Below are 25,010 nucleotides of genomic sequence, written 5' to 3' on the forward strand. Positions count from 1 at the left end.
CAAATTACTTCCAGATGGGTATCAGTTACACAGAGATGGAGAATTTTTATAACATATATAAATAGTGCAAGAATCCCACAAACACATGGTAAGTGCACTATGCTGCAACATGCACAAGCTGGTGAGCAGGGGCACAAGGAGCACACACACAACCCAAGGGGCTGATGCTGCTTGCAGATTAGCTGGAATGCCTGTTTCTGCTAGTAGTACTCAGGTATCATCATGGCACAAAAACTCAGATGGTATCTGCAAATACAACGCTTTGTAGGGTACCCAGTGCCCTGAGCACAGCCAGTTAGCATCACACAAGGCAGTCTTCTTCCACTTGGCCTCCAAGCGCCACTGCAGAAGGCCATCGGTCACCATCATCGGTGTGTGGGATCTACCAGGCTTGTGGAGATGTCTCAGACAACCCATCGTGCCTGGAAACAGCACCAGATGCATAAGTTTAAGGCACCCAAGGCAGTGCCTCGGTGATGTGGCATCTTTAAATGAAGCAGCCAGCTTTCACACATCTGGTATGCTATTCCTCTCACTGTTAGTTGCTACTACAGGATTTGGAAAATGATGCTCTGAAGACTGTTGAGACTACCAAACTGCACAAAGGAAATGACAACCCCAATATTCAAGAACTCCTAATGCATTTTTAATCCAATCTTCTCCACATGTGCACCACACAAGACTTGACCTCCTACATAATACATTTAATTGTGCTCCATTTACACTCAATTAAATTTTGTGATACTGTTTTGCAATACTAATTCTTCCAAGGCTGGAGGATTTGACAAACAGCAGGGCTAAGGAATGATACAAAGAGAAAGGTGTCTGGGGCTCATCCCCGGCACGAACGGAGTTACAGCTGTTCTCGGTGGTGTGGTACTCACTGAGTTCCCATTAGTTTGTGGGATTCTCATTTGCTGTAGGCATGTAATTCTTGGGAAAAGTTCTAGATGGAAAAGTTGCTCTCAGCACAGATTTCAACACCACTGTGCTTTAACTCTGTCTCTCTTTCTTTGGCATTGAGACTCACACCCAGGTCTGTGTGCTGAAAAAGCAGTTTTATTAGTGCCTGGCAGTCAGAATTTGGATCTGTTCAAGTGTAAACAAAATCCAGGAAGAAAGTTTGAAAATCATCTGTGAGTGCAGAGGGAAAATTGTGGTTGTACAACGGGAAGTATGACTGTTTGTTCTAGAAACAACCAGGAAAACTGAAGACCAGGAATGTCTGTACTTCTGTAGCCCGTCCCACAGAGAAAATGGAATCAGCAGAATGAAACCCAGGCGTGTCTTGTTTGGTGCTGGCTATTACAGATAAGAAGGTAAGCTTTCAAAGCTTTTGGGTGTTCACACAGAACTCTGAGCTTAATGCCAGCCTTTTTTTTTTTTCTCCTCCTGAGGAATGACACGTCAGAATCCGGGGGGACAACGAGGTGCATGTAGCAGAGAGCAGTTAGGTTATAAGCACGCAGATGGTGGCTGAAGGCTCTGCCTTTTTTCTTTACCTCCTGACACACCCCTGGGTTTATGGAAGTTACGCAATATGCACACCCACCAGTTATGTTTTATTGCTTAATTACTTCTAGGGAACAAACGAAGGCTCCCACACTCACCTCAACTTGGGGATGCAGTTGAGAAAACAGCATTTTTGGCTGTTTCTACATGTGGTGTGAAAAAAAAAACGTTTTGGGGAAGAAAAGCACTACAAATATAGGCTAACAAAACAAGATACATACAGACAGTAGCACATATTATAAAGCACATAGGGAGCGCTGGCCAATACAAGAGCCAAGCAAGCTTCCCCCAGGCCTCTAATTTTTTTTTTTTTAATTGATTACTCAAGCCATGCAGTAGCCTTTCTCATATCATGTCAATCATGCAAATGCACCATTTGAAATCCTGGTAAATAAATCTTTCTCCACGAGGTATACTAGAATTTACTATAAATTTAAGCTATGCTTAAAGTAAGATGTAAGCAAACAAAACTGGTAAGCAGGAAGAAAAGTACCACAAATGCAATTCAGCTGACATTCACAACTGCACTGAAAACCAAACCAGAGCTACTTAAGCACAGTGGAAACAGAGACATTTAAGTGTATTACCAATGGCAGCTGCTACATTGTCAGCATAGACCAGAGACCAAAATTCAAGCAAAGGTAGAACTCCTTATTAGACCCAACAGTGCAGCTGCAGCAGAAGGAACACACACAGAGAAGCCTTCAGGAAGACAAGCTTTTTTACAGCCATCTCTATCAGCTTCTGCATAGTTTTGGTCCACTGAGATGGAACAGATGTATCAGTTATAACAGATAACTAGAGTCAGAAGATTCCAGGTTTTATCTGTCATTTTCCGACGGTATCAGTTTAACCTGCTGCCCTCTACAACTGGCTTTTTTTTTTGTTTCAGTTTCCTTTTCTTTAGAAGCTGGAACAACGCTCCCCTACTCCTAAGGGTTTGTCTCTTCTTGAGAAATGAACTATTATTTCCCTGAGATGCATTTATCAAAAACAGAATCTCTTAACATGAAATTCACAGTTCCAGTCTCTGCAAAATCACAAACGGGGACAGCCTTATTTTGTATTTTAAATAGTCTTTGACATGTGAAATACTACTTTGGCATAGTGAAAATGCAAGAGCAAAAAGTGGTTTTGCCTTCCCTGCTGCTTTTTATTGGAGGTTGAACCATTACCCTACTTTACAGATCAGGAAACTAAGGCGGACAGAAGTCACTTGTCACTGCTTACTGAAATAGTAAGTCAAAGCCTTCCCTGTACTTATCAACTCTGAAAACAGCTCTCAAACCCAATCCCATTTAGTGCTATGCTGTTAAGGAGTGATTCAGCTGCAAAGGCAACCCAGTGAACGCTTCGGTTCAGCAAAATACTGGGCACGTGAGCACGGGGGTTAAAGTTCAGAAGTGCAGGTACCACCTAAATAAAACCTAAAGGTGAGAGAGGGACAGGTCACAAGTGGGTTGCGGGAGCTGGAGAGCGATAAAAAGTCCTGAACCACAAAACTCAAGGTTCTGAAGCAGGTCAGGATGTGCTCCTGAGCACTGCCTCTGCAGCCTGCAGGGGCAAAGGGAGCAAGCTGCTCAGTAAATGAAACAACGTGTATTTTATGGAAGTTATGCAACAGCTATACTGTAGCTCCATCGGAAACAATGGTAATTACACACCTCTCATATCATCTTTGGATAACACTGTAATTAGGATGTGTCATCACTCTAGCCGTGATTAAAATAATTACCGTAAAAAGTCCCTTGTAAGTAGCATTTACTGTTCCGGTTTCCAAACACGTAGAGGATTATTATTTCTTTTTAAGGCATAATTGCTTTCTCTGTTCACAACTTTTCTCAGCACTGTTTCCCCAGCCACCTTCCACTTTTACACGGCCATAGGATGTCGTAGCAAAACGAACTCGTGCAAAAACACTTACAGCTCTTCCAAGTAGGGAAAGTTCTTGAACGCATCCTCTGGTAGCCTGGTGATGTTGTTCATGCTGACATCCCTGGGGAAGAAGAAACAGAGATTTGTCAGCGAACGGTAAGAGATTTTCACACTCTAGGAAAAAAAAGTGGTGGAGGTGGTCTGATAACAAACAGAAGCTTTCAAGCATCAAACTCCAGTAACTTTCTAGAAATATTCAAGCCAAATTTTCAAAGGCTAGTAACCTAAGACTCCAGTCCCAGCAAAAAAAAAAGCAAACCTTTATCATGAGGTGTTGATAAAAATGTTTTCTGCTAACAAAAAGACCAGAAGCCTACAGGGTACGCATGCATGGTAGAGTCAATATGGTGCTGTTATCCCCAGCACTGATTTTCACCAACTTCCACATGCACACAATTTCAACACATGGTTAAGGCCGCTCTAAAACCACAGCATATGAGAAAAAAACTTTAAAGATTATAGCCACCCAGCATTCACATTTTCACCCCGCAATGCCTTCATTTAAAAAACAACACACAAAAATAAATTGGGACATGCATTGGGACTCAAAGAGCTCCTGACAAACAGCTTCTGGAACAGAAACATGTCCCAGCTCCACCACTGTCCTTTTTTTCTTTTCCTTCCTACAAAACCTATAGGCGTCCTCAAGGTAATAGCTTTGAGCAGATTTCACTCACAGGCCATGAGCAGAGGCAGGCCAGCAGCAAGTGCTTACATGATAGGTATGCAGACCTGTTCAGCTTTCTGCTTTCCAAATGAGGAATAAGTGGCAAACTTGGTGCCGTCACCTCAGTTCACATCTATGCAACCATCACAGATAATCTCCTCCTAAAGCAAACCATTACTCAGTACAAGAAGTAGCACAAAACCAATTCAGCTCGATAATTAAACTAATAACTGCCTAATAACAATTCAGGAAACAACACCAGTCCTTACTTTATACTTTGCTACTTCTTTGTTTAAGCATAAATTCAGTGAGTTTAAGGAGAGTCAGCGATGCTCCTTGGTACTGCTGTCACTGGAAAGCACTTCACAGATGGACACATTGCAGCTTGTCAAGAACTCTGCATGCAGCACACGGTGCTTCTTAGGACAGAAGTATGCAATCCCATCCATCTGAAAGCAACAGCCCTGAAGTTCCTAGAGCCAGAAAGGTCCAATCTTCAGAAACATCCCAGGCAATCCTCAAAAGAGTTGATGGAAATCACGTAGACATCTTGCGTGGCTGGCGTCCAAATTCTACGTAATTTCAGCTTTCTTTGGGATCCGAAATTAGCAAAGAATGCTTTGTCTGTAGCTCCAAGCGTTAGCACCTATCATTTCAGCACAGTAGACTCTCTGGACTAAGCACTAACCAGAACACCTTAACAATGAAGATTTGAGAAGCATCGTCAATATCCACAAACTCTAATCTCATTTTCAGCAAAATTGCATTTCTAACAAAAAGATGCATCGTGATTCCAAACTCAGTACTACGATATGAACGTTCAGGGTGTACCTACCCCACTGCTCTGCTGCAAAGCTGGTTTTATTACCAAGTTGCCTCAAACAGAAGCGACAGCAGCAGACAAGTAGCAGGGGCACACTAGGGTTTGTTCTTTGGGGACTGCTCTGCACGTAATAGCAGAGCAACTGTTAAAAAACCCTGCTTACCCTGACATTTAGTGGTACATTTGAAGCTCAACTGCGCATCTTAAAGGCGGTGGGTTTGCACCCCAGACTTGCTGCTGGGATAGGAGCTCCCCAGCACACCACACTGCGGGCCCAACGCCGCTGGCGGCGCGGCCAGGCAGAGCTGCAGCTCCCAGCAGTTAGCCATTAACTCGGCTTATCTGTACGGAGGAGCTGCGCAAATCCCTGCTCTCTTACCACCTTCGGCTGGGGCAGGTCAGGGCGTGATCAGGCACGGAGCTGGCACCGAAACTGCAACAATGAGCAGCCCAAGGTGGCAATGCGTTGCACAACATAAAGCTGCACGGAGGGGATGGCATGAATCACGGCCCTATCGTTGCAATTAGTTTCGCCATTTCAGGCAGAAGAGATTAACAGCAGTAAACAGCCTGCTTCTCCCTCCGACAGCACTACTGCTGGGTGGCTGAGCCATCAACCAGGCTCGCACGTGGACAACAGCTGCGGCCTACCCTGCAAGTTTCAGTCTTCTTTCCGGACAAGGGAAACAGAAAGAAGGATGAACCACAAGCATCTTGCAGAAACCTACCGGGCAATATTGTTTCATTCTCCCATGTACAGCAGAGCCTGATTTCTCCCGCCTGGCAAAGCTACAGCAACACCCACTAATGAGCACAGAACAGGAGAACAGTGCTGGAGTGTCTGAACTAAGGGACATCTACCTGCAGTAGCCAGCGACTGAAAAGGAAAACCTCAGCCAAAGCCAGTCACAATGGGCCGCTTAAAAAATAAACTTGAAATACTTCTGTGCTTCATGAGCAGCTAACTTTTTTGTCCCTCCACCTATCTTTTGTGAGCCTTAGAAGGAGAAAGGGAAGGAGGGAGAGGAGTGTTTGTTGAAGGAAAGAAGATCGTGTTTCAACAAGGCACCTTTAAAATCCTATAAAATACTCCCTCTGAGCAAGCTTAACCTGTTTGCTGATAGATAATAGCATGTAATACTGCAGGCTCCATTCAGTCTTTTCCAAGTTCTGGGCCCTCTGCCACTGAGCTATTTAATTATAACACTTACAAAATGATTTAAGTAGAGTTATCTATATTTGAATAAAGCCCTCCCACCTACTTGTACAAAAACAATTAGGTAAAAGGTCCTACTCTTATGTAAAATTCCCCAGGTAGTAACACTGATCTAGCTTCAGTAGTAATAGGAAAAGCTACAGTTGTCAGTATTTTTTAAAAACTCAAACATTAAATAAGCCAGATTACTGAAAATGTAATACAACACAGTGCTGGAAAACACTCAGCAACAATGCGTTGCCCATTACCACAGGGAACATTAAAATCACAGTAATGGTTCCTGTCCCCCTTTTTAGACAGTCAAAGAACTGCTGGTCCGATACGCAGCTGTATGGCAGTGGTCATCACTTGGAACAGAATCCAGGTTAAGTCCAGCCAACAAAGCTTCAGAAAAGGACACTAACGCTCCGAGGGCACAAGCCAGTGCAAGTCCCAAAAGTGCTTCTCTTACGACCTCATTACTGCCAGTCACGCACCTCTACCAGCAATCAAATAACAGCAAAATTCAAACATGACAACAGTAGAACAGTTCTGGCTGCACAAGGTCTCACAGGAGAGCTGTGCACACTCCGTACTGGATTCTTTCCGCTGGGCCAGCATCAGTGCTTGCTGCATCCACACTAATGGGTCAGGAGCTCCACAGACAGACAGCGGGCTGGAGCAGAAGCCGAGCCAAGTGAACCAGGCTGGTTCAAGCAGCGCTGCGGGGCTCAGCGTTGAACCCCTTAGGAGGAACGTGCTCACGGGATGAAAACCAATTGATACACAACCAAATCATATCCCAGCAGGCAGTCGCAGCGGAGACCAACAGCTGAACTCCACCTCAGCTTCAGAGTTACTTTCCCATTTGGCCAATTCCTTCAGGATAGATATAAAAACTCTCAGGGGACAAAGCAAGTCAGTTTACATTAACAGTGTCCCACATCTTAATCATATTTGGTATGTAATGAAAGTGCAGAAAGCCTGGAGGGTCAGCAGTTAAATTTTAATTAAATTCATTCAATTAAAAAGAGAAAACGTCGGGCTTTTTTTGTTGTTGTTGTTTTCCTGTATATCCCTGATAACAAGAAGCTAACAATTACTTTCCAGAAGCGTTACTTCACAGACACCACACTGAACACTAATTGCCCAGACTGTGAATTCCATTAATGCAACTACAATATGTGGATCTACTATATGCAGGCATGCCAGCCCCAGCAGCTAAAAAATCACAAATGCCAAGGCAAACAAACATCAAGAAAAGGAAAGATGATGCCCACAGAAAAGCCTACACTTGGAAAGTGACCTTGCAGCAGTATCTGAATTTCAAAAATGGTGACGTGACACGTCAAAAAATTTATTTCTTACCTTTTAGACATAACAGAATAGAATCATATAATCATTAAGGTTGGAAAAGATCACTAAGATCATCAAGTCCAACCATCAGCCCATTCCTACCATGCCTGCTGACCACGTCCCTCGGTGCCACATCTTCATGGTTCTTGAACACCTCCCAGGATGGCAACACCACACATTTCTCACTGCAAGGTTTGCTCACCTCGACCCGTGCCATTAGTTAACAAGCATAAAGTAACGGCACACAGGTGGCCCAGTGTTTGGCACTGAGCTTAGAACCTGTATTCCCCAGCTTCTGATGAGGGCTAGGCAGGGGTCAGCCCAATTACCAATGGGCCAGGGCAGCTACCCCATATCTTCCCATTCTTACTGCCAGGCCCCAGCACAGTTTTCTCCTTCCAGACTTCATTTACCACTTCTTTTAATTAGAAAAAATGTTTGGAACCGTGTTTTGAATTACAATAGATATTATTCCTCATTAATCTTAAATATGGTCTTATTGCCCCTGAAATGACCACAGACCTCCAGTGCTTGAAAAGCCCAGAAACATTTTCTGGACGCATAACTTAATTTTGCACTCACAATAAGCATATCAGTCATGCAATTTATGCAAATGTTTCCTTTTCCACTTCTAAGAAACATTCTTGTAAGAAAGGAAATATCCAAATACTTCAAGGCTTAGTCAACCTCTTCCCTGACCAAGGCATTAACGCTGCTGCATTCCCACCCAGCAAACACACCACTGCTTCCTACAGACCCACAGCACCTTATCACCTTTTGTTTGCACTGCAGCACGAAGCCAGGAGCACGGTTCAACGTGTCACCCTGACTGGCTCTGGACAAACACTTGGCTGCAGACACTCCTTGCCTGCAAGGTTTGCTGCTCACCTGAGCATTCAGCCACTCGAGAAGTTTTCTAGGCAATGCTCAGTTGTGGATGAAGCACGTAAGATTCTTCCTCAGGGAGCCACTGCCATTCAGAACAGCCACAAATCCTGGCTAGAGAGGGGGCCAAGGCACACCGCAGCTTTAAGAAATGAGGTACACGGAGCCCTGCTTCAGGAAAAATACCTCAAACGCATATGCATTCTGTTGATGCCAGTCAGCCTTGGGCATTTTGCTGAAGCAGGACCTAAAACATTTTCACTGACAGCCACAGAAAGGCTAAAAAATGCCAGACAGGTCTGTTCCTGCAACAGAAGCAACATTCCCCTCTTTCCCCACCATATTTGTCCTTCCTTCTTCTCATGTCACATCAACCTGTTTTTTTCCTCCAACATGATGTCTTAGCTTTCTTTCAGACACAGTAACTAGCTCTAATGTACCCTATTCATGTGTCAGTCAAGCCATCATCAAGATACTGGAGGGAACAATACTTGTATGCAAAGACCTATTTTGGACTGGTATTTGAGTCACAGTGGGCCAGCCATTAAGCAATCACACGTAGGATTAATGGTCTCTGTTGACACATGGTGTGGAATTAACCAAGAGAGCTCCAATGAGTTATTGCTAAAGGGATCACAGCCCGGAATTGAAATACAGCTCGAGTTCCTGTGCTCCGCCATTCACTTCTCAAGAGCCACAAGTTCGGTGTGGGATTGGGGCTGAAGGAAGAGCTTATTTTCAGCTGGAGAGAGAAACAAAATGCCTTTCGATGTAAGAGTATTTCCCTCACAGATGTAGAAATTATTTAAAGCAGAGTGAAATGATACATCATTCAGGTTTTGGTATTTGCTTACTCTCTGACCCGGGGAGCGAGCACAAAAACTGGCCGTGACTGCATCAGGCACGGCAGACAAACAGCCTAAGGGTACATCTGTGCTGAGACACTCTTCACACACCCACAGGTATCTGTTATAGGATGGGACCAAGTGGCCCTCGGGAGGCTGTGAAGAAGTGTTGGTGGAGCAGAACAGAAGCTGGGACCTTCCACATCCAGGGTCTGTGCGGGATCCTGCGTGCCACCCCAGCTCTGGGCACGGAAGCTTCCACGTGGTTCTATCAAAGCACTCTCTGACTTCCAAGTTCTTAAAAGCCATGAAGTACAAACCATCATTGACATCCAAGGCAGCTGGGATACTGCGCTCGCCTTAGTGCAGACTTGCATCCAAACTATTCTTAACAACCAGCACTTGCTGGCAAAACTGGAGATGATCTGTAGAAGCCAGCCGAGGTGACCAGAAGGAATTTTCAATCCATAAGCCTCCACGCACAAATCTGACAAGTGCAGCCTTGTTGTGGGGGAGAAGAGAAGACAGCAACAGGTTGTATGCTTTAGGCTACAACCTATGGCACCCCCAGGGTGCAGTTACACCCTATTTGCTGACAAAGAAAGCTGACTTGTGTTCCACTGTGTAATTGCTTATAGGCAGCATGCTGTAATCAGATCATTAAGAAAAATCAGACCAATCATCTGGATATAAATAATAACCCTTCTGCTTTCTGTCCTCCCTACAGGAAGGAGGGAAGGTACTAAAGAAGGCAAGGAAGACTTGACAACTAAAGAAGACACAACACACAGCTACATCATCAACAAAATCAACACCAAATTCCCTAAAGAGTTTGACAAAAAGACATTTGTCGTGCCTTAAGTAAATGAAGTTTAACACCATGCTTGCAGCCCACCTCAAACAGGATGGTATTGGCATCTGAGTTTCACAGTAAACCATCAACATTACAACCCCATGCATCTCTATTTTCATTCATGAGTTAAGTCAGTCCCAGGTTAGGGACATGTCAGCGTTTTAATTTAAGGCTAAATCCAATACAGACACTCCACACATGTGACAAGGTCAATGTTATGTACACAGCTATTGAGGGAACTCTCAAGCACTTTTCCCCTCATCAAAAGCTTTTGTGAGCAACCGCTGCTGAAGTTTAAACGACAGCACCAATCTATGTAACCTAACCAGCTTAGTAAAGCCCATCTTGCTTTCTTTTTCCTCCCCACCTCCCTTCTCACGTCCCTGCTCCTCAGCCACAAACACCCACAACACGCTGAGCTCCACGCACAGCTCCAAGGGCAATTCCAAGCAGCTTCAACGCCTCCGAGGACCCAGAGAGCCAGGCTCACCCTTTGGACTCCAGGACAGCACATCTCGCTCCTCCTAGCAACAGCCCTACAACAAACAGTGGCAGCCCAGCGCTGCTGGAGGAGCTGGCAGCCTCTGGCCACAGCCCCGACCAGGCACCACCAACTCTCAAGAAGACAGGGATACAGCTATGGATGTTTCTGACAGAGCCCAGCACTTAAAATCACCAACAGAAACGCAGCACTATCCTTTTACATGCACACACGTATGGAAGTCTTCTGCTTTCGCTTCATCGTTTTGCTCTGTTAAGAAGGAGCACGTGAACGGCTGCAAATTCAACTGCACAAAAAAGCCAACTTCAGTAACTCCAAGTATTTTGAATTTTACTCGTTTTCTGCTGGTTTATTTTGGTCTGCTCGTCTGTCCCACCCAATGTTTAGAAAGCAACTCGAGCCTCAGAACTCTGGGTAAGCCCGACATTTTTAGGAGACCAAAGCAAAAAAAGGCAAAACAAAATTAGCGTATGAACACAGTCACTGATAGGATTAAGTCAGAACAGAAAATATAAACATTTCAACCAGACCAAACCTATAGACAACAGTGCCAACCTTTGGGGATTTTTTTCACTTGCATAACACACATAACTTGGATGCAACTAAAAATTATTTCTGGCAAAAAAACAACAACAAAAACAAGCTTTTTCTGCAGTACAGCTCTATAATTATCTATATGCTGTGGGAAAACAAAAAGCACACAGTGCTGCTTTCTAGTGTCAAAATAGATTTCATGGCAGCACCTGGAACTGCCTTTATAGAACTAAATGTGCTTTCACATGGCACTTTCTGAGGCACCTCGAGCTGGCTAATGACAAACAAGCTACTCAGTTTTGCTAAGATGCAAAACGTAGGGTTTGGTAATTCTTAATCGTCAGCTACAGCATAGCATTTTAACAGGAAAGTAATTCCCAATTTGAGTAAAAGGCTTTCCACCATGCTGAGTTATGCTGGTTTCAGCTACATTCCTCTTTTTGATCTGAGATGTATGGCCAAGTCCACTGCGCACAGCAAAGTACAGCGGTCATTCACGTCCACCCTTACATCCCAAGGAGCCTTAGACACTAACCTAAAGGAGAGCCACACGAAATGCCTGCCAGGACACTCTCAGAGATCAGCTACAGGTTCAGCTGGTCAGCCCTTTCACTGCCAGCACATCTGCGTGTGCTGCCATCACTGCCAACACTGCACGAACAACTTCAGAGCACTGCTCACACACAGTTCATGTTCTCAGCAGCTTGGCAGAGCTGGGGCCCTGCCCTGAAAGCAGCTGACGGATGACAAATACATATATATGCATACACAAATGCACACACTATCATTATAAACCATGGCTAAATGCAGACTTTGGGTGGCTAGAGAAGGGGCCCCCACTGCCACCCTACTGCAATCACCAGCAGGCCTGCTGAGCAGCTAAGATGGATTTTGGCATAACAAACCTCAGTGGATGAACTGTGAACGAGACATGGCTTCTTCTTTATCTACAACTGCCCCAAACTGGAGCAAACATCTCCAGGATCAACACAGTTGCAAGCCCAGTTCATCATCAGCCAAACCTTTTCATTCACATGACCTAAAAGCATAGGTTCCAACAAAGATATTCGAGGAGAAAGTAAAAACAAGGGTGTAGGAAAGGCCATTATAACATTCTGAACTAACTGATGGCGATGTGGGAGAGGAGGCTGCAAGTTCCCAGCTCAAAGATGCTTCCTGAGGTCCCTAAATCTTGCAGCTGTGGGCTGTCTGCTAGCTGCAAATGTCATTCTGCAGCTATATCACAGAGCAGCTAAGCATGGTCTGACGACCATAACAGGGTTAATGCACACTGCAAACCAATGAATAAAATAAAATAAACACTCTACAGTTAATCTACTCTGTCACACAACCTGAGTACACTGCTAGCGCAGGGAACCCAGCCATTTAGGCAGCCCTACTCCAAGCCAGCATATTCACTGTAGTTTTCAATAAACATCTACACAAGTCACTGGAGGGGAAAAAAAAATAAAAAAATCTGTTTTCTTTCATACAATTCCACAAAACTAACTGTCATCACAACCATCCTTGTGGCAGAAAAGTCCATATTTGCCCGCAGTTAAATCCGTCTGCAGCTGCCCTGTGGAAAAGACAGCCAATAATTGGCTTCTTTCACCTCTGTTAACCACGAACAAAAGTGTCATTCAGCTCCCAAATGGACAGAAGGCACCAATGGATGGGCAGCTAGCTGAGCCAATGGGCTGGAATAACAATAACCCTGCAGCATTTTCTTTTTCCTTTTGTTTAGTCTTTCAAAGCCCTTAATTAAGACCCTCACAAAGCACCCCTACAGGCTCCTTTCAATGAGGCATTACACGCCTGTTTTCTTGTATTTAAGGAAGAAAAGTAACAGGGATTTCTGAAACACATTAAGCAGTATACACAATTTCCACGTATTCACCACCGAAATACTGTTACATTTCAGCTTTTAAATATTATCGGCAATAAAAGACAAGTTGGAGTTTGCTGTGTCCCCTCTTTGCTGTAGGTTCCTTGCTATTTTAAGGTAAAAAACACCAACAGCATGCAGTCGGCCATTGATGTGCCAGAAGGGCACGGGGCTCATCCAGCCCCACGGCGGGCAGACAGACGGAACGGATGGACTGACGGACACGGCCAGACAGCCCTGGCGGTCCCAGCATGGGCTGAAAATCGCACTTCTCTACACTCAGGTAGGCTCTGCTGGCTGGAGGGGCCTCTCCAATGATCAGCCTGCAATGCACGTGGAGGTCTTCAGCGTGACAAGGTGCCAGCAGACCTCCTGAAAGCACATGCTGCTCCTGGGCTTTGGCTGCGCCTCAGCAACGGCAGCCTCTCTGCTTCCTCTTGGCTGCTGTTTGTTTTACACTAACCCAAGAGCCAGCTGCTTGTGCCCATATTTACACAGCCCAGGAAGCAACCTGCCTTTCAGGAACCGTCCTCCAACGTTAGGCACCAAAATCCCTCTGAGTCTTCACCGAGACGGCCAAATTAATGGCCAACAAATACCCAATGGCTGTCACACAGCGTTCTTGCTTCCTCCTGCTACACAGAAATAGGATGTAGGTCTGCAACAAGGTAAGAAAAAAAAGAAAGGGGATTGGAAATATATGCATTATTGAACTCCAAGTGTATATTTTCAGGAAGCCTGTCCACCAGGACTTGTTACAGCAGTGATCTTGCTGGAATTTCAACGTTGATCAAGCAGGAATTTGCTCTCAAGTTGATGTATAAGAAGTAATTTAAATTTCAGAAATGAACATAAAGCATCATCCCAGGTATGTTTGGTGTTATTAGATACAATCCAAACTCATACTGTGCCAATACAAGTACCCCAACGAGAGCACCTGACAAAAGACCCTTCAAAACAAACTCCCAAACCACACAGAATCACACAATCGTTTTGAGTTAGAAGGAACCCTTAAAGGTCGTCTGGCCCAACTGCAAGAAACAGGGACACCTACAGCTCCATAAGGCGCCCAGAGCTCCGTCCTGCCGCACCTTGCACGTCTCCAAGAACAGAGCATCCACTGCCTCTAGGAAACCTGCGACGGTGTCTCACAACCCCCTACTGTAAAAAAAACTGCTTCCTTATGCCCAACCTAAATCTCCCCTCTTATTTTGAAACCGCTTCCCCTTGTCCTATCACAACAGAACCCAAGTTACACTGGAAGCAACAAATGCCACTGTTATAATATAGTGTAAAAAAGCAAAACAAGACTCAACTCCTCCCTCCCATGCCCAGAAAAAGCCCCAGGCCCAGCCACTCAAAGGGGAAGACCTGTTTCTCACTAGTGCACGGCCCAGCACTCAATACTGATGGCTCTCACAACCATGGCCTAAAAGCATAAAATAACACGGCCTGCTCTGCCAGCACAGTGGCTGCACAGGCTGGTGGAGGACTGCTCCTCCGTGCCCGTGTTCCCAGTAGAACGAGCTGCATCAGCACACAAGGTGTCCTGCTGGCACAGCATCTGCCCAGCTTGCTTGGTTAGGAGTCACATCCCAGATGGAACAGTTGTGCTAACCAAATTCAGCAGAAGAGCTCTGGGCCTTCTGGATTCTCCCCTGATACGAAGGAAAGAGAATAATGCTTACCATTGCTGACACAAGAATCTAAGAACACTTAGTGTGTTTTCCAGTTTCTCAAAAGAAAATTCATAAATCTGAATGAAATCTTTCACAGGAACTCTGACAAAATTGAATCTGATAGCTGTTGCTTGCCATTATAGATAAACGAGGCCAAAGAAGCACTTGTTATGAGTAATCTTATTGAAAAGGTCAAGTTCTTCCTTCAGTCTCTTCAGCACTCACATGACTACACTATTTAAACCTAAGTAGATTTTTATCACCAGACCGTCAAGAGAAAAACAGCATACTTAATGCAAATCCAACATCACAAGTATTTACATGAAAAACAAAGACCTACCACATGAACTATCTAGCCCACACTCTTTGCAACAGAGATTAAGGCTTGTCAAGTTTAATCATGTACACGAGATCAATTCTTTATATAAACACATCTAATGCACTTGCGATGGAAAAGCAGGAGACCCACGGAAAGCAGTCTAAGTGATCTACCTGCATTTCCAGCCTGCCTGGCTGTGCGCCCTCCTGGCAGCACGCATTTTGATTCCCAACAAGAAAACTGGACTTGTGATCCTCTGTTTCCTCAGCTACCTCCACACAAAAACACACGGCTATGCACACTTCATACACACTTTTCCAATACCATCCCTCTAGTTTTGCCTATAAACAACCATCAGGATATAACAACGGCAGCTTAATGGAAAGTCATACATAACACTGTCACATTCAAAGCACTTGATCTTTCCCACATATATGAAGATAGTCCATTTTATAAACACATTTGCTCTGTAATTAATAATAAAGTTAAATAACTTATCCTAATACAGGCACCATCTATCCCAGGGATCCAACACAAACTGAGCTTTTTATCACAAAATAGTTGTGTACAGTTACACAGCATAGAAGGCAGCATTCCCATCCCTTTGATATATCAGATGATATATCTTGTTTAGCACACAGATTAATATAAGTTGCAGAAGACAAAGCTGCTAGAACTAATTCTGCACTCCCCCCCCTTCCTAAATGATTCTTCTCTAACTATTACTGCCTTAAAATAAAAAGATTTTAAGGAAGAAATATCCAATGATAAAAAAAAAAAAAAAATCAGAAAGATGTAATCCTGAGAAATTTCCACCAAATTAAATATGTACTTATTTGCTATCACAGGAGCAATCAGTCTGGCAATACTGCATCACATTCATCTCAGATGGAGTCACGCTCTTTTGACGTTTAAATAGTATATGACTAAACAGCAGTTGCTTGTAAAAAGAAATGGCTGAATTAATGGAAGTTATTTACTAATTTATATTTCCTTTTACCTGAATCACCTCACATGCAGCACGAGAATGAGGTGCAAAGCAGTGCTTTTCTTCTAAGTACCTACTGCCTTTATTTAAGTGAGAAATTTGGTAGTTCTATACATCTAGCAGCGCACTGAAGCTTAACATGAAATGTAAAAGGTATAAATTATGTTTCCAGGACAGTTTCAGGCACTGCTGTGTTTGGAATTGCTTACTGAGCAACGTTGTTTCTCCAAACAGACTAACGTGCAGAAGGGTAAAGGGCAGTGAAGGTAATTATTGGAAGGAAATCTCTCCCTAGGCCAGAAAAGAATAATTAAGCTTGTGCATGTTAAATCACATAGGGGAAGTGAACAATGAAGTAATCAAGTATAAACGACAGTAAGGCCTATCCACAATTCTCTTGAAGGGAAATTAAGGCAGCAAGGTTGTTTCAGCAACACAACCATGGCATCCCCAAACTGCATTCATACTCTGTATAAACGCATACGCTTCCCCTAGACACACACACACACACACATACACTCTCACCCCCCAGAGAAAGCATGCAGTAACCCAGTAATTAAATGAGTGTGCTGAAACCCAGAGCAGTTAAACTGCATTCTGCAAGCCCAGATCCAACATAGTTTACTTATTGCTCATTAATCTCTCCACAGATAGCATCTTTTCAACAGTTAAAAAATGCTTAAAATACACCTGAGATTTTCAGCAGTGGAGGTGCTCACCGTGCTTCCACCATTACATGGAGGAAACCATCTTGTTCGAATGGCTTTAACAGAAGAGAACAGGTGAGACGAGCTATTTGCCTAGCCCTTCCTCAGAAGCCTTGGGCTGTTGTGCAGAAACCCAAGGAAAGTCATTTGCACAACCCCGAGAAGATGGTGAAGCTGCAACAGCATCTCCTCCTTCTACACGAGTTGCATATCTGGGGCAGAGAGCCTTTCTAAGGCACAAGCAATGCCTTTTTGCTGGCAAGGCAGCACCAGAAGAGCATTTGTTTGCCTTTTTAATTACACAAACACTCAGTTATTATTTGCTGAAGCTTCTTGGATGACCTACATACATTCCCATTTAAAACAAAAAGCACATATGGAGCATGCACTCCTTCACAATTCAGGGAGCGACAGGGAAATTCATATTGAGCTCATATCTGTTGAAGACAGGCAAGCTGGAGAACACACGTAACCCTCAACACCACAACACTAACAGGATGGAAAGAAATAAGAAAGGCTGCCTTATTTAAAAAGGCAGCTAGAGTTTGGAAAGTCAATTTTGGGTGTTTACCATTCAAGAGATCCACGTAGGCAAGCACATACCACGTTTTGTCAGGAGCAATATTTACTGCTCCAAGGTTGTGGGAAAAAGCTCAACGTACAGCTGCATTCTCACCTAACAGGGAACTTCATGTTGGGGGGAGCAGTGTGTAGACATTCCTAACTGTGTGTTCTCCACGAGCATAACTGAAGCTCATGGAGGAAGATGATTTCACACTGCCCAACTAATCACAACTTGCACATGGCATCCCTCAGACGTCGACAGGACACCGAACCCTCAGAGCTGCAAATAATGGCATTAAAGAGGACATTTTTGACGTTCCTCTTATCATTCCATTTTCCGTTGCTGATGGCACCAAATCAACCGAGACTCAGTGATGTGCTTTGCCTGAAAGAACTGTGGGATGAAGTCGGTTAGACAAAAATCCAGAGTATTTAGATACATGCATCAACCCAACGTGCATTACGGTATTCTTCCCAGCCATGTGATCGATTCATTATTAGGGCACAAAAAATTGTCTTGTGCGAATGAAGAGACAGCAACAGTACGGGCAGTCCTACTCTCAAGCAGGAATTCTGACACACTGTTGTTTAAACAAAAGTCTTCTCTTCCAAACACACTTCAGATTTATTTTACTGGCACGACTGCTCAGGAGAGATTCTAAAAAGGAAACGTCGGCTTTGCAGCGCAATTGCAGAGGCTGAAGCCATGAACGACTGCTGTTTATTATCCTCAAAACCCTACTTAAAATTCCTAACTGCACATTTCTGGCCCGGAGACCAGGGTTTTGTGGGAAAGATGGTAAAAAACAAACAAACAGATCAACAAACTCCTTGAAACTTCTGGAAAAGAGATTTCGAGCAAGAGTAAGTCAGTTCTGAATAGGTCACTACTTGAAGCTGGGTATTCAAGAAATTTAGTCTCCACTGAACACTCAGCACAGCGCCAGCAGATTTGCCCTTGGAAAAGACATGGATTTTCTACACCTAGCAAGAGCCACACTAGTTCTGTAAAATATTAACAGTTTGGTCAATATTAGCAAATCCATTTTACTACTTTTTTTTTTTTTTTTCCTCCCCCTTCTTAAACCTAAGCGTTCCAATTAGAATCATAGAATCAAGTAATTATTTTTACATGATCCGATAGCGACAGGACAAGGGGGAATGGCTTTAAACTACAAGTGGGGAGGCTGAGGTTAGACTTTGGGCAGAAATTCCTCGCTTGGAAGGTGCTGAGGCCCTGGCACTGCTGCCCAGAAGCTGTAGGCGCCCAAGCCTTGGAGGTGCCCAATGCCAGGCACATGGAGACCTGGGCACCCTGAGCTAGGGGGGTTGAAGCTCCATGATCTTTAAGATCCTTTCCAACTGTAAGCCACGCTATGATTCTATATAAAAAAAAAGAGGATAGCTCCTTGCAAGCTTTTATAACAAGAGAGAGCCAAGTGAAGGCTGGACGCAGCAGCTCTGCCAAGGAGCAGACCCTGTGTGCTGCCTGCAAAGACAGGACTGAAGTATCCCATATGTTTTCCTTGTAGTAACAGGCCTATTGAAAGCACGGCCATGCCGCTCTCCCCGCTGAGGCACTGGGTCAGGCTATTCATGTGCAACTGTGCACATGTCAAGGATGTAATGGGAAAATTCCCCCCCCCCCAAAAAAAAAACCAACACATTTTCACAGGACAAGGTTATAAAATGCATGACCATGTTTGCAGCATCATTAAGCCAAATTAAACAGGTTTAGGCCTCCCCTGCATACTTCAGAAATTGCACATCCATTTATGATTCATTGTTAATTGTGCACCATTTAAAAGTCCAAACACATTTTCTCCAAGCTTTCGGAGTGAAGATAGTCCATGTGAGACCCAGCACTCCTCCAGGATTGGTCGGGGGAGAGAAAAGGAGGAGGAACAGTGCTTACAAAAGTCCTCATATTTGAATAAGAAAATGCTGCGAGTACAGCTGTTCGCTGCAAGGACCTGATTTTTCAGGGCACTCTTCACAACTTCGCAAATTCTTTCCATTTTTTCCTGAAGGAAAAGAATTAGCACTTCTTTCCTTACCAGAAGGCAGCACCTTCTGTACAGCTTCTGCAGACCACATATGGGTGGTTTGAGGCTCCTCCTGCATTCTTAACCCAGGGCTTGCAGGAATAAGACGCTGAGTTTTAAAGAGTTTCTTATGTCTCATAATAGCTTGGGCTCTTTTTCTATTTTAATCCCGAACAAAATCACCTTCAATACTTTAAAGCAAGAGGTTTAATTAAATGTGTAATTATCGATATTAGACTTGAACAACAACAAAACCTATTGGTACGCTGAGGATCCCATTTCAACAAGAGAGCTGATAATGCCTCGTAGGAATAATCTTGTGTCATACCAGCAGACATGCAGCTCTGCCTCCAACTGGCATCACCTGAGAAACAAAAGAAACCTCCTTCTATAGGACAAATGTTTTGCAGTTGTCTTGCCCATTATTTTTGAGATCATGGTTTTAAGAGATACATATGACGAACAGCACAACTTGATTGTACTGCAAGCTTTCTACTTCAGCACAAGGCACTGACAGCAGCACTAACTCAGAACTTTGAAAAACAAGGTCAGCTCTTTTGCCAGGTAGATCACATGCAGAAATGGCATGATTTAATTACACTTTCTGGGCACCAACACATGGTAGATGCTCCCCATTTGAATCGTCTGAGTGGGAAGGGACCTTTACAGGTCACCTAGTGGGACTCCCCTACAATGCACAGACACCCAAAGCTCCAGCAGGTGCTCAGAGCCCCAACCCTGACCAAACTACCTTGATGTCCACAACTGCACCCAGTTCTGTGCCCACCACCACTGGCTGCCTCTGAGTCACAAAGGGAACGCTAACAACCGCAGCCACGTTTCCAAAAGGGGGTCCAAGGGAACCCAAAAAAAACAATACCACATAACCCGAACTGTTCAGACAATAGTTAGAAAATATCTTATCAAAAAAACTGCAGCAGTATTTGAAAGGCAGGTATGAAATACTACCCAAGAGGATTTCCCTATAGCCAAATCCTGGGTCAGTGCCGCAGCAGATGGTGAGCCAACCAGGTAGGGAGGACAGCCAGGACTTCTAACGTGGGAAATGCTGCTGAAGGCTCTGTTTACATGGGTCTCCTAACATCTAAATCCTCAGCGCCTGAACTGACAGATTTCTTTTTGCCATGTAGGGATGGTTTCTTCTGTCCTACCCTATCCTGCCAATCCTCTCCCACCTCTGTCACCTATTTCTAGGATGATGCAGATTTCTCCAGTTCTTTCCCCAGCTATTTCAGACCTCCTGTCATCCCCAAAAACCCCCAAACCCACTAAGCTGCAGCCCAAAAACTCAGTCCTCCTAACTGAGCAACGCTGAGGCTAACCAGCCGGCAGCCACCTTGCTGCCTCGCTTATTTGCAAAACAAGCAGCAGGCAAACCTGAGCTGTTTGCAAATTCTCCAGACCATAAACACCACATGAGCTCATGCCCGTTCCCAACATGAGGATGAGCTTCAGGAATGAGCACCAGGGCAGCAGAAAGGAGGAAAGAGCACAAGCAGACATGGGGAGACCCTCACCGAGCTCCCGCTCCCTCTGAAAAGGAGGAAGGGTGCTCAGCCCTTCTGAAATCCAGGCCAGTAATTTTCTCTGGGTAAATAAGAGCTTGTGTCCTGCAAAATTGCTGGCTTAGATGTAGAATACAAAACAAATAAAGATCCTTGCGGAGGAAGTTTCTTTGGGTTTTGTTTTGTTTTTGAGCCGTTCTACTACAGCTTCCATATTTTCCATCTCAGGCGGAGAGTCACCAGCAAATTCCTCTCGAGAACTGAAGAGCTAATTATTTACCAGCACAAACCTGCTTGCACTGAAGTCCAGTTGTGGTGGTTGTTTTTTTTTCCACGCTACAGACTTATCTCGATATCTGTTCCCCAAGTCACATTTACGAGCCCCTGCCAGTGAGCACCCAAGAAGAAATGACACATGGCTGAAATACGTGACCTCAACGTGCAAAACAAACACCAAATACCTGACAAATCATCTGTTACGGTGGGGCGCCGGGCCTTTTTCTGGGAGGAAGAAAAGGAAAAGAGAGGTAGCAGCCAAACATCAAGTTTGCTGCCAACAGAAAACATTCAAAGGATAAAAATACGCATCAAGCTTTGAAACAGCAACAAATTCCACGGAAGGGTTCCCAGCAAACCAGGGGCCTACAGCACCAGGGCCAGAGGAGTACCCAGAGCAGAGACAGAGGGCTGTCTGCAGCCCTTCAGAAACGAGGAATGAGGAACAGGTCGGCTCCATTCCCTGGTTCTGGAAGACAGAATAAGCTTTTTATTACTTGCCAGCGCATCACTGCTTTGTTGCACAGGCAAGTGAAAAACTAAACAGAGTAACTGTAAAACCTTCAAACCTCTCATTAGATAAGGCCTTTCTATCTCAGGAGGACAGCAATTAAGCTACATTTTCCAGAGCCCTGGCTGTGTCTGGACAACCTTTCTTCTCGCGTGGCAGCTCTGCTAGACAGCATCCCCTGAGCCTCCTCCAGGTCCTTGCTGTGCAGACTGGACGCCAGGGGATGCAGAGCACAGCAGGTGGGTACCTGGTGTTAGAGAAAGACAGCTCACGTCTACCCACTGCCTTTCAGTACCATTCTGCAAATAAAAGTGCCAGGGGACAAAAAACAAAAAACAAAAAAAAAAAAGAAAAAGAAACACACTCACTGTGCTGAATCCAAACAGTACCATATAATTTTGCCATTTATACATAAACACAGCAGGAAATTAACTCAAACGTGAGACAGGGGAGGTACTTCTGCACTGCCTATGAACTGAAAAGAAGGCAATCAGCTCTCTGCAGCAGCCAGAACAACCTGCATGACAATGGGGTCAAATAGGACCCTTCCTCAGTGTGACATCTTCATCCCATGAAGCTCTGGAATCACCCACAGCCGACTGTAGGGTACACAGGTTATAGAGACCAGCAGATAAGAGGGCTGCTTCATCCTGAACACCCAGCCCTGCGGCAAAAGTGGGTAAATGAGATCCAGCGTTCTGGGAGGCAACGAAAGAAGGCAACACTGGAACACTGACAGTAAAACCGGAGTGTTTAAAACAAAAGTGATAACTGTGGGGTCAATTCACAAAAGGACTGTGGGACAGACGGCTGTCCTGCACGCCCCTGGAAGCAGCCAGGCCCATTTCAGATATCCCTGAAGCCATTACCCAGAACTACCTGCTTTCTGTCTCCTGCAGACCACTCACACTATTTTACTTATTAAGCCCAAAATGAAAATTCCAGTTCTCAAAGCAGCACCGTGAGCACGCCCCGCCGTGACTTCTTCCCATGAAGATGAATGCGTTCCAGCATACGTGTGTGAAGTGTCAGAGCAAGGCTCAGCAGTGTGCTGCACTGACTACAAAAGCCAAGCCACCACCACCTCAGCATTATTGCCCAGGCATATCAGCTCACTGGGTGACAGTTACGTTGCAACCAAGCAGAATCCCAACCTTCATAAGCAGAAAGCAGGGGAGCTGGTAATTAAGAGCTACATAAACACCTACCTAAATTATACGGAACAAATGGCTGCCCACAGCAGAAGCATCAACTAATTACCCCTGGTCGTGTCCTCCCCACTCCCTCCACATTCCTCCATCCAACCCATCCCCTCCAGACCTTCAGACAGCTCAGATCCAATGCTGCCACACCTCTCTATCTTCCAAAATCCCTACGCTGAGATGCCTGCCTTCAGCTCTCCTGATTCAAGCCCTGTCTCTCCTGATTTAGAAGCAGAGCTGCTGCTCTGATATCACAATACCCCCGACGTGCTGCCTCGCAGCAACAGCTCTCAATCACCAGTGCCAAAACGCAGCCATATATTTGCTCCACTACCACAGAGCACTGTTTGCCAACCTGTTCTGAGCCATCCCTGTGCTGCAGACCCTGCTGCCATGGCTGTAATCACAACAAGCCCCGTAGCAGCACTAAGGGGATTTCCTAGCATCACCGTGCTGCCCGACACGGAGCACAAAAACCTTTCTTCTCTACACACCGCTAAGACGCTTTGCCATGACACAGACGTGTCAGCTGGAGGGAGCGATTTGATTTTCTTTCTTTCTTTGCACAGCTCTCCCGGGCGCAGCCGGAGCAGGTTCGGAATAGGAAGCAATAGGAAGCTTGCTACTGAGCATTCTGTATGCTGAACTTCCAGCGGCCTTACTACAGGAGTCTGATTGAAGCGCAGAGCTATCGCGAAGGCACCCCGTTTTTGCGCTGTAAATATGGGAAAAAGAAAAACAAACAGGGACCGACAGCATCCTTTACGATCAGCACAGCTGGGGAGCGCCTGCTCGGGTTCCAGTCACTCAGAAGCAGCCCTGTGGGAGCTGACCTGCACAGCAACACCAAGTTAAAGCTCTTTGTCAGCCCGATCCGCGACGGCTGCCGGTTCTTCGGACGCACCGATTCCATTTCACGAGACAACCCAACAACGCGGGAAGCCGCCAAACCCAGCGCAGCCCAGCGCTTCTCCCAGCAGCAGCTCCGATTCCCCACCTCCAGCAGCGGAACGAGCCTCGCACCGTGAAGCGGAGCCGCGGAGCTCCGGAGGCGCTGTGCTGCCGGCGCCGCGCCCCGCTCCCACCTGCCCCCCTCCGCCCCCCACTTACAGTGCGTGCGTGAAGGCGCTGAGCCCCGGCGGCACCGCGGCCAACCCCCGGCCGGAGCAATCGACTCCTCGATCCCCGTCGCAGCTGCAGGAGGCCGGGCACGGTGGTGGAGAGGCCCCGCCGCTGGGCCCGGCCGAGCTGCCCAGGCCCCAGGCGACGAGGCCGAGCAACGCGAGGCACCGCATCGCCGGGCACCGTACCGCAACGCGGCACGGCCCCGCCGCAAGAAAAAAAAACAATAATAACAATAAAATAAAAATAAAAGCGACGGTTTAAAATAATAATAAAAAAAAATTATAAAAAATAATAATGATTACAAAAAAAAAAAAAAAAAACTAGCACCGCGGAGGAGGACAAAAAGCTCTCCCGGTCGCCGCCCCGCCCCGCCGCTCCTCAGCGCCGCAGGTAGGGCGCGGGGGCGGCCATGGCCAGCGGACCGCGGGGCGGACGCGGAGCGGAGCGCGGCGCAGCCCGGCTCCCCCCCCCACCCCTCCCGGCCTCAGTCGCTGCGAGCGGCGGCGGCGGCTGCAGCAGCTCTGCGCCCAGCGCCCAGGCGCGTATGCTAACGAGGCGGCCGCCCCCCCGCCGCTATTGGTGGGAAGAGGGCGCGGGGCCGATGAATATGCAAAAAGAGGCGGGCGAGGAGCGGGGCGGGGACTCGGCCTCCCACGGCTCGGCCCCGGCGGCGCGGTGCGGCGGGAGCCGGGCGCCTCAGGCGGCGGCGCGGGAGCCGGGGACACCGCCGTGAGGGCGGCGCCGAGCCGAGCGGACCTCCGGCGACCTGCCGGCCCGCCCGCCCCGCGGTTACAGCGCGCCGTGCCGCTCCCTCGCATCTCCACGCGGGCTGCGGAGGCGCGGTCGACGCCTCGACACGGAGTCACGCCGCCCCGCGTTCAGCTTCCCGCTCTCTCGTTTCTGAGAGAAAGAAGGGAAAGAAGACCACGCTTGTCCTCAAGCTCTCGCTTGTGCCCTGTGTTTGTCCCCAGCGCTGGAGAGGGGGGCATTAAAAGGAGCCGCGTCCTGCACGCGGATCCACACAACATCCAAACCGAAACAAGTGAAAGCGATTGTTTTTCCATCTGGAAAAG

The 25,010-nt window shown here is 46.1% G+C and overlaps 1 protein-coding gene across 1 annotated transcript in view; it reads right to left on the bottom strand.

Moving 5' to 3' along the window:
* Positions 1-24,107, bottom strand: part of LGR4 (leucine rich repeat containing G protein-coupled receptor 4) — a gene marked incomplete at both ends in the record, with an annotated part of 56,529 nt that extends 32,422 nt beyond the window's left edge. Inside the window, 2 exons of the mRNA XM_079537677.1 lie at positions 3,437-3,508; positions 23,923-24,107. Coding sequence (XP_079393803.1) covers positions 3,437-3,508; positions 23,923-24,107 — 257 coding nt within the window. The remainder of the gene's footprint in view (positions 1-3,436; positions 3,509-23,922) is intronic.
* Between the last annotated feature and the right edge of the window lie 903 nt (positions 24,108-25,010).

The sequence above is a fragment of the Tetrao urogallus genome (genome assembly GCF_951394365.1).
Source record: "Tetrao urogallus genome assembly, chromosome: 6".
Lineage (NCBI taxonomy): Eukaryota > Metazoa > Chordata > Aves > Galliformes > Phasianidae > Tetrao > Tetrao urogallus.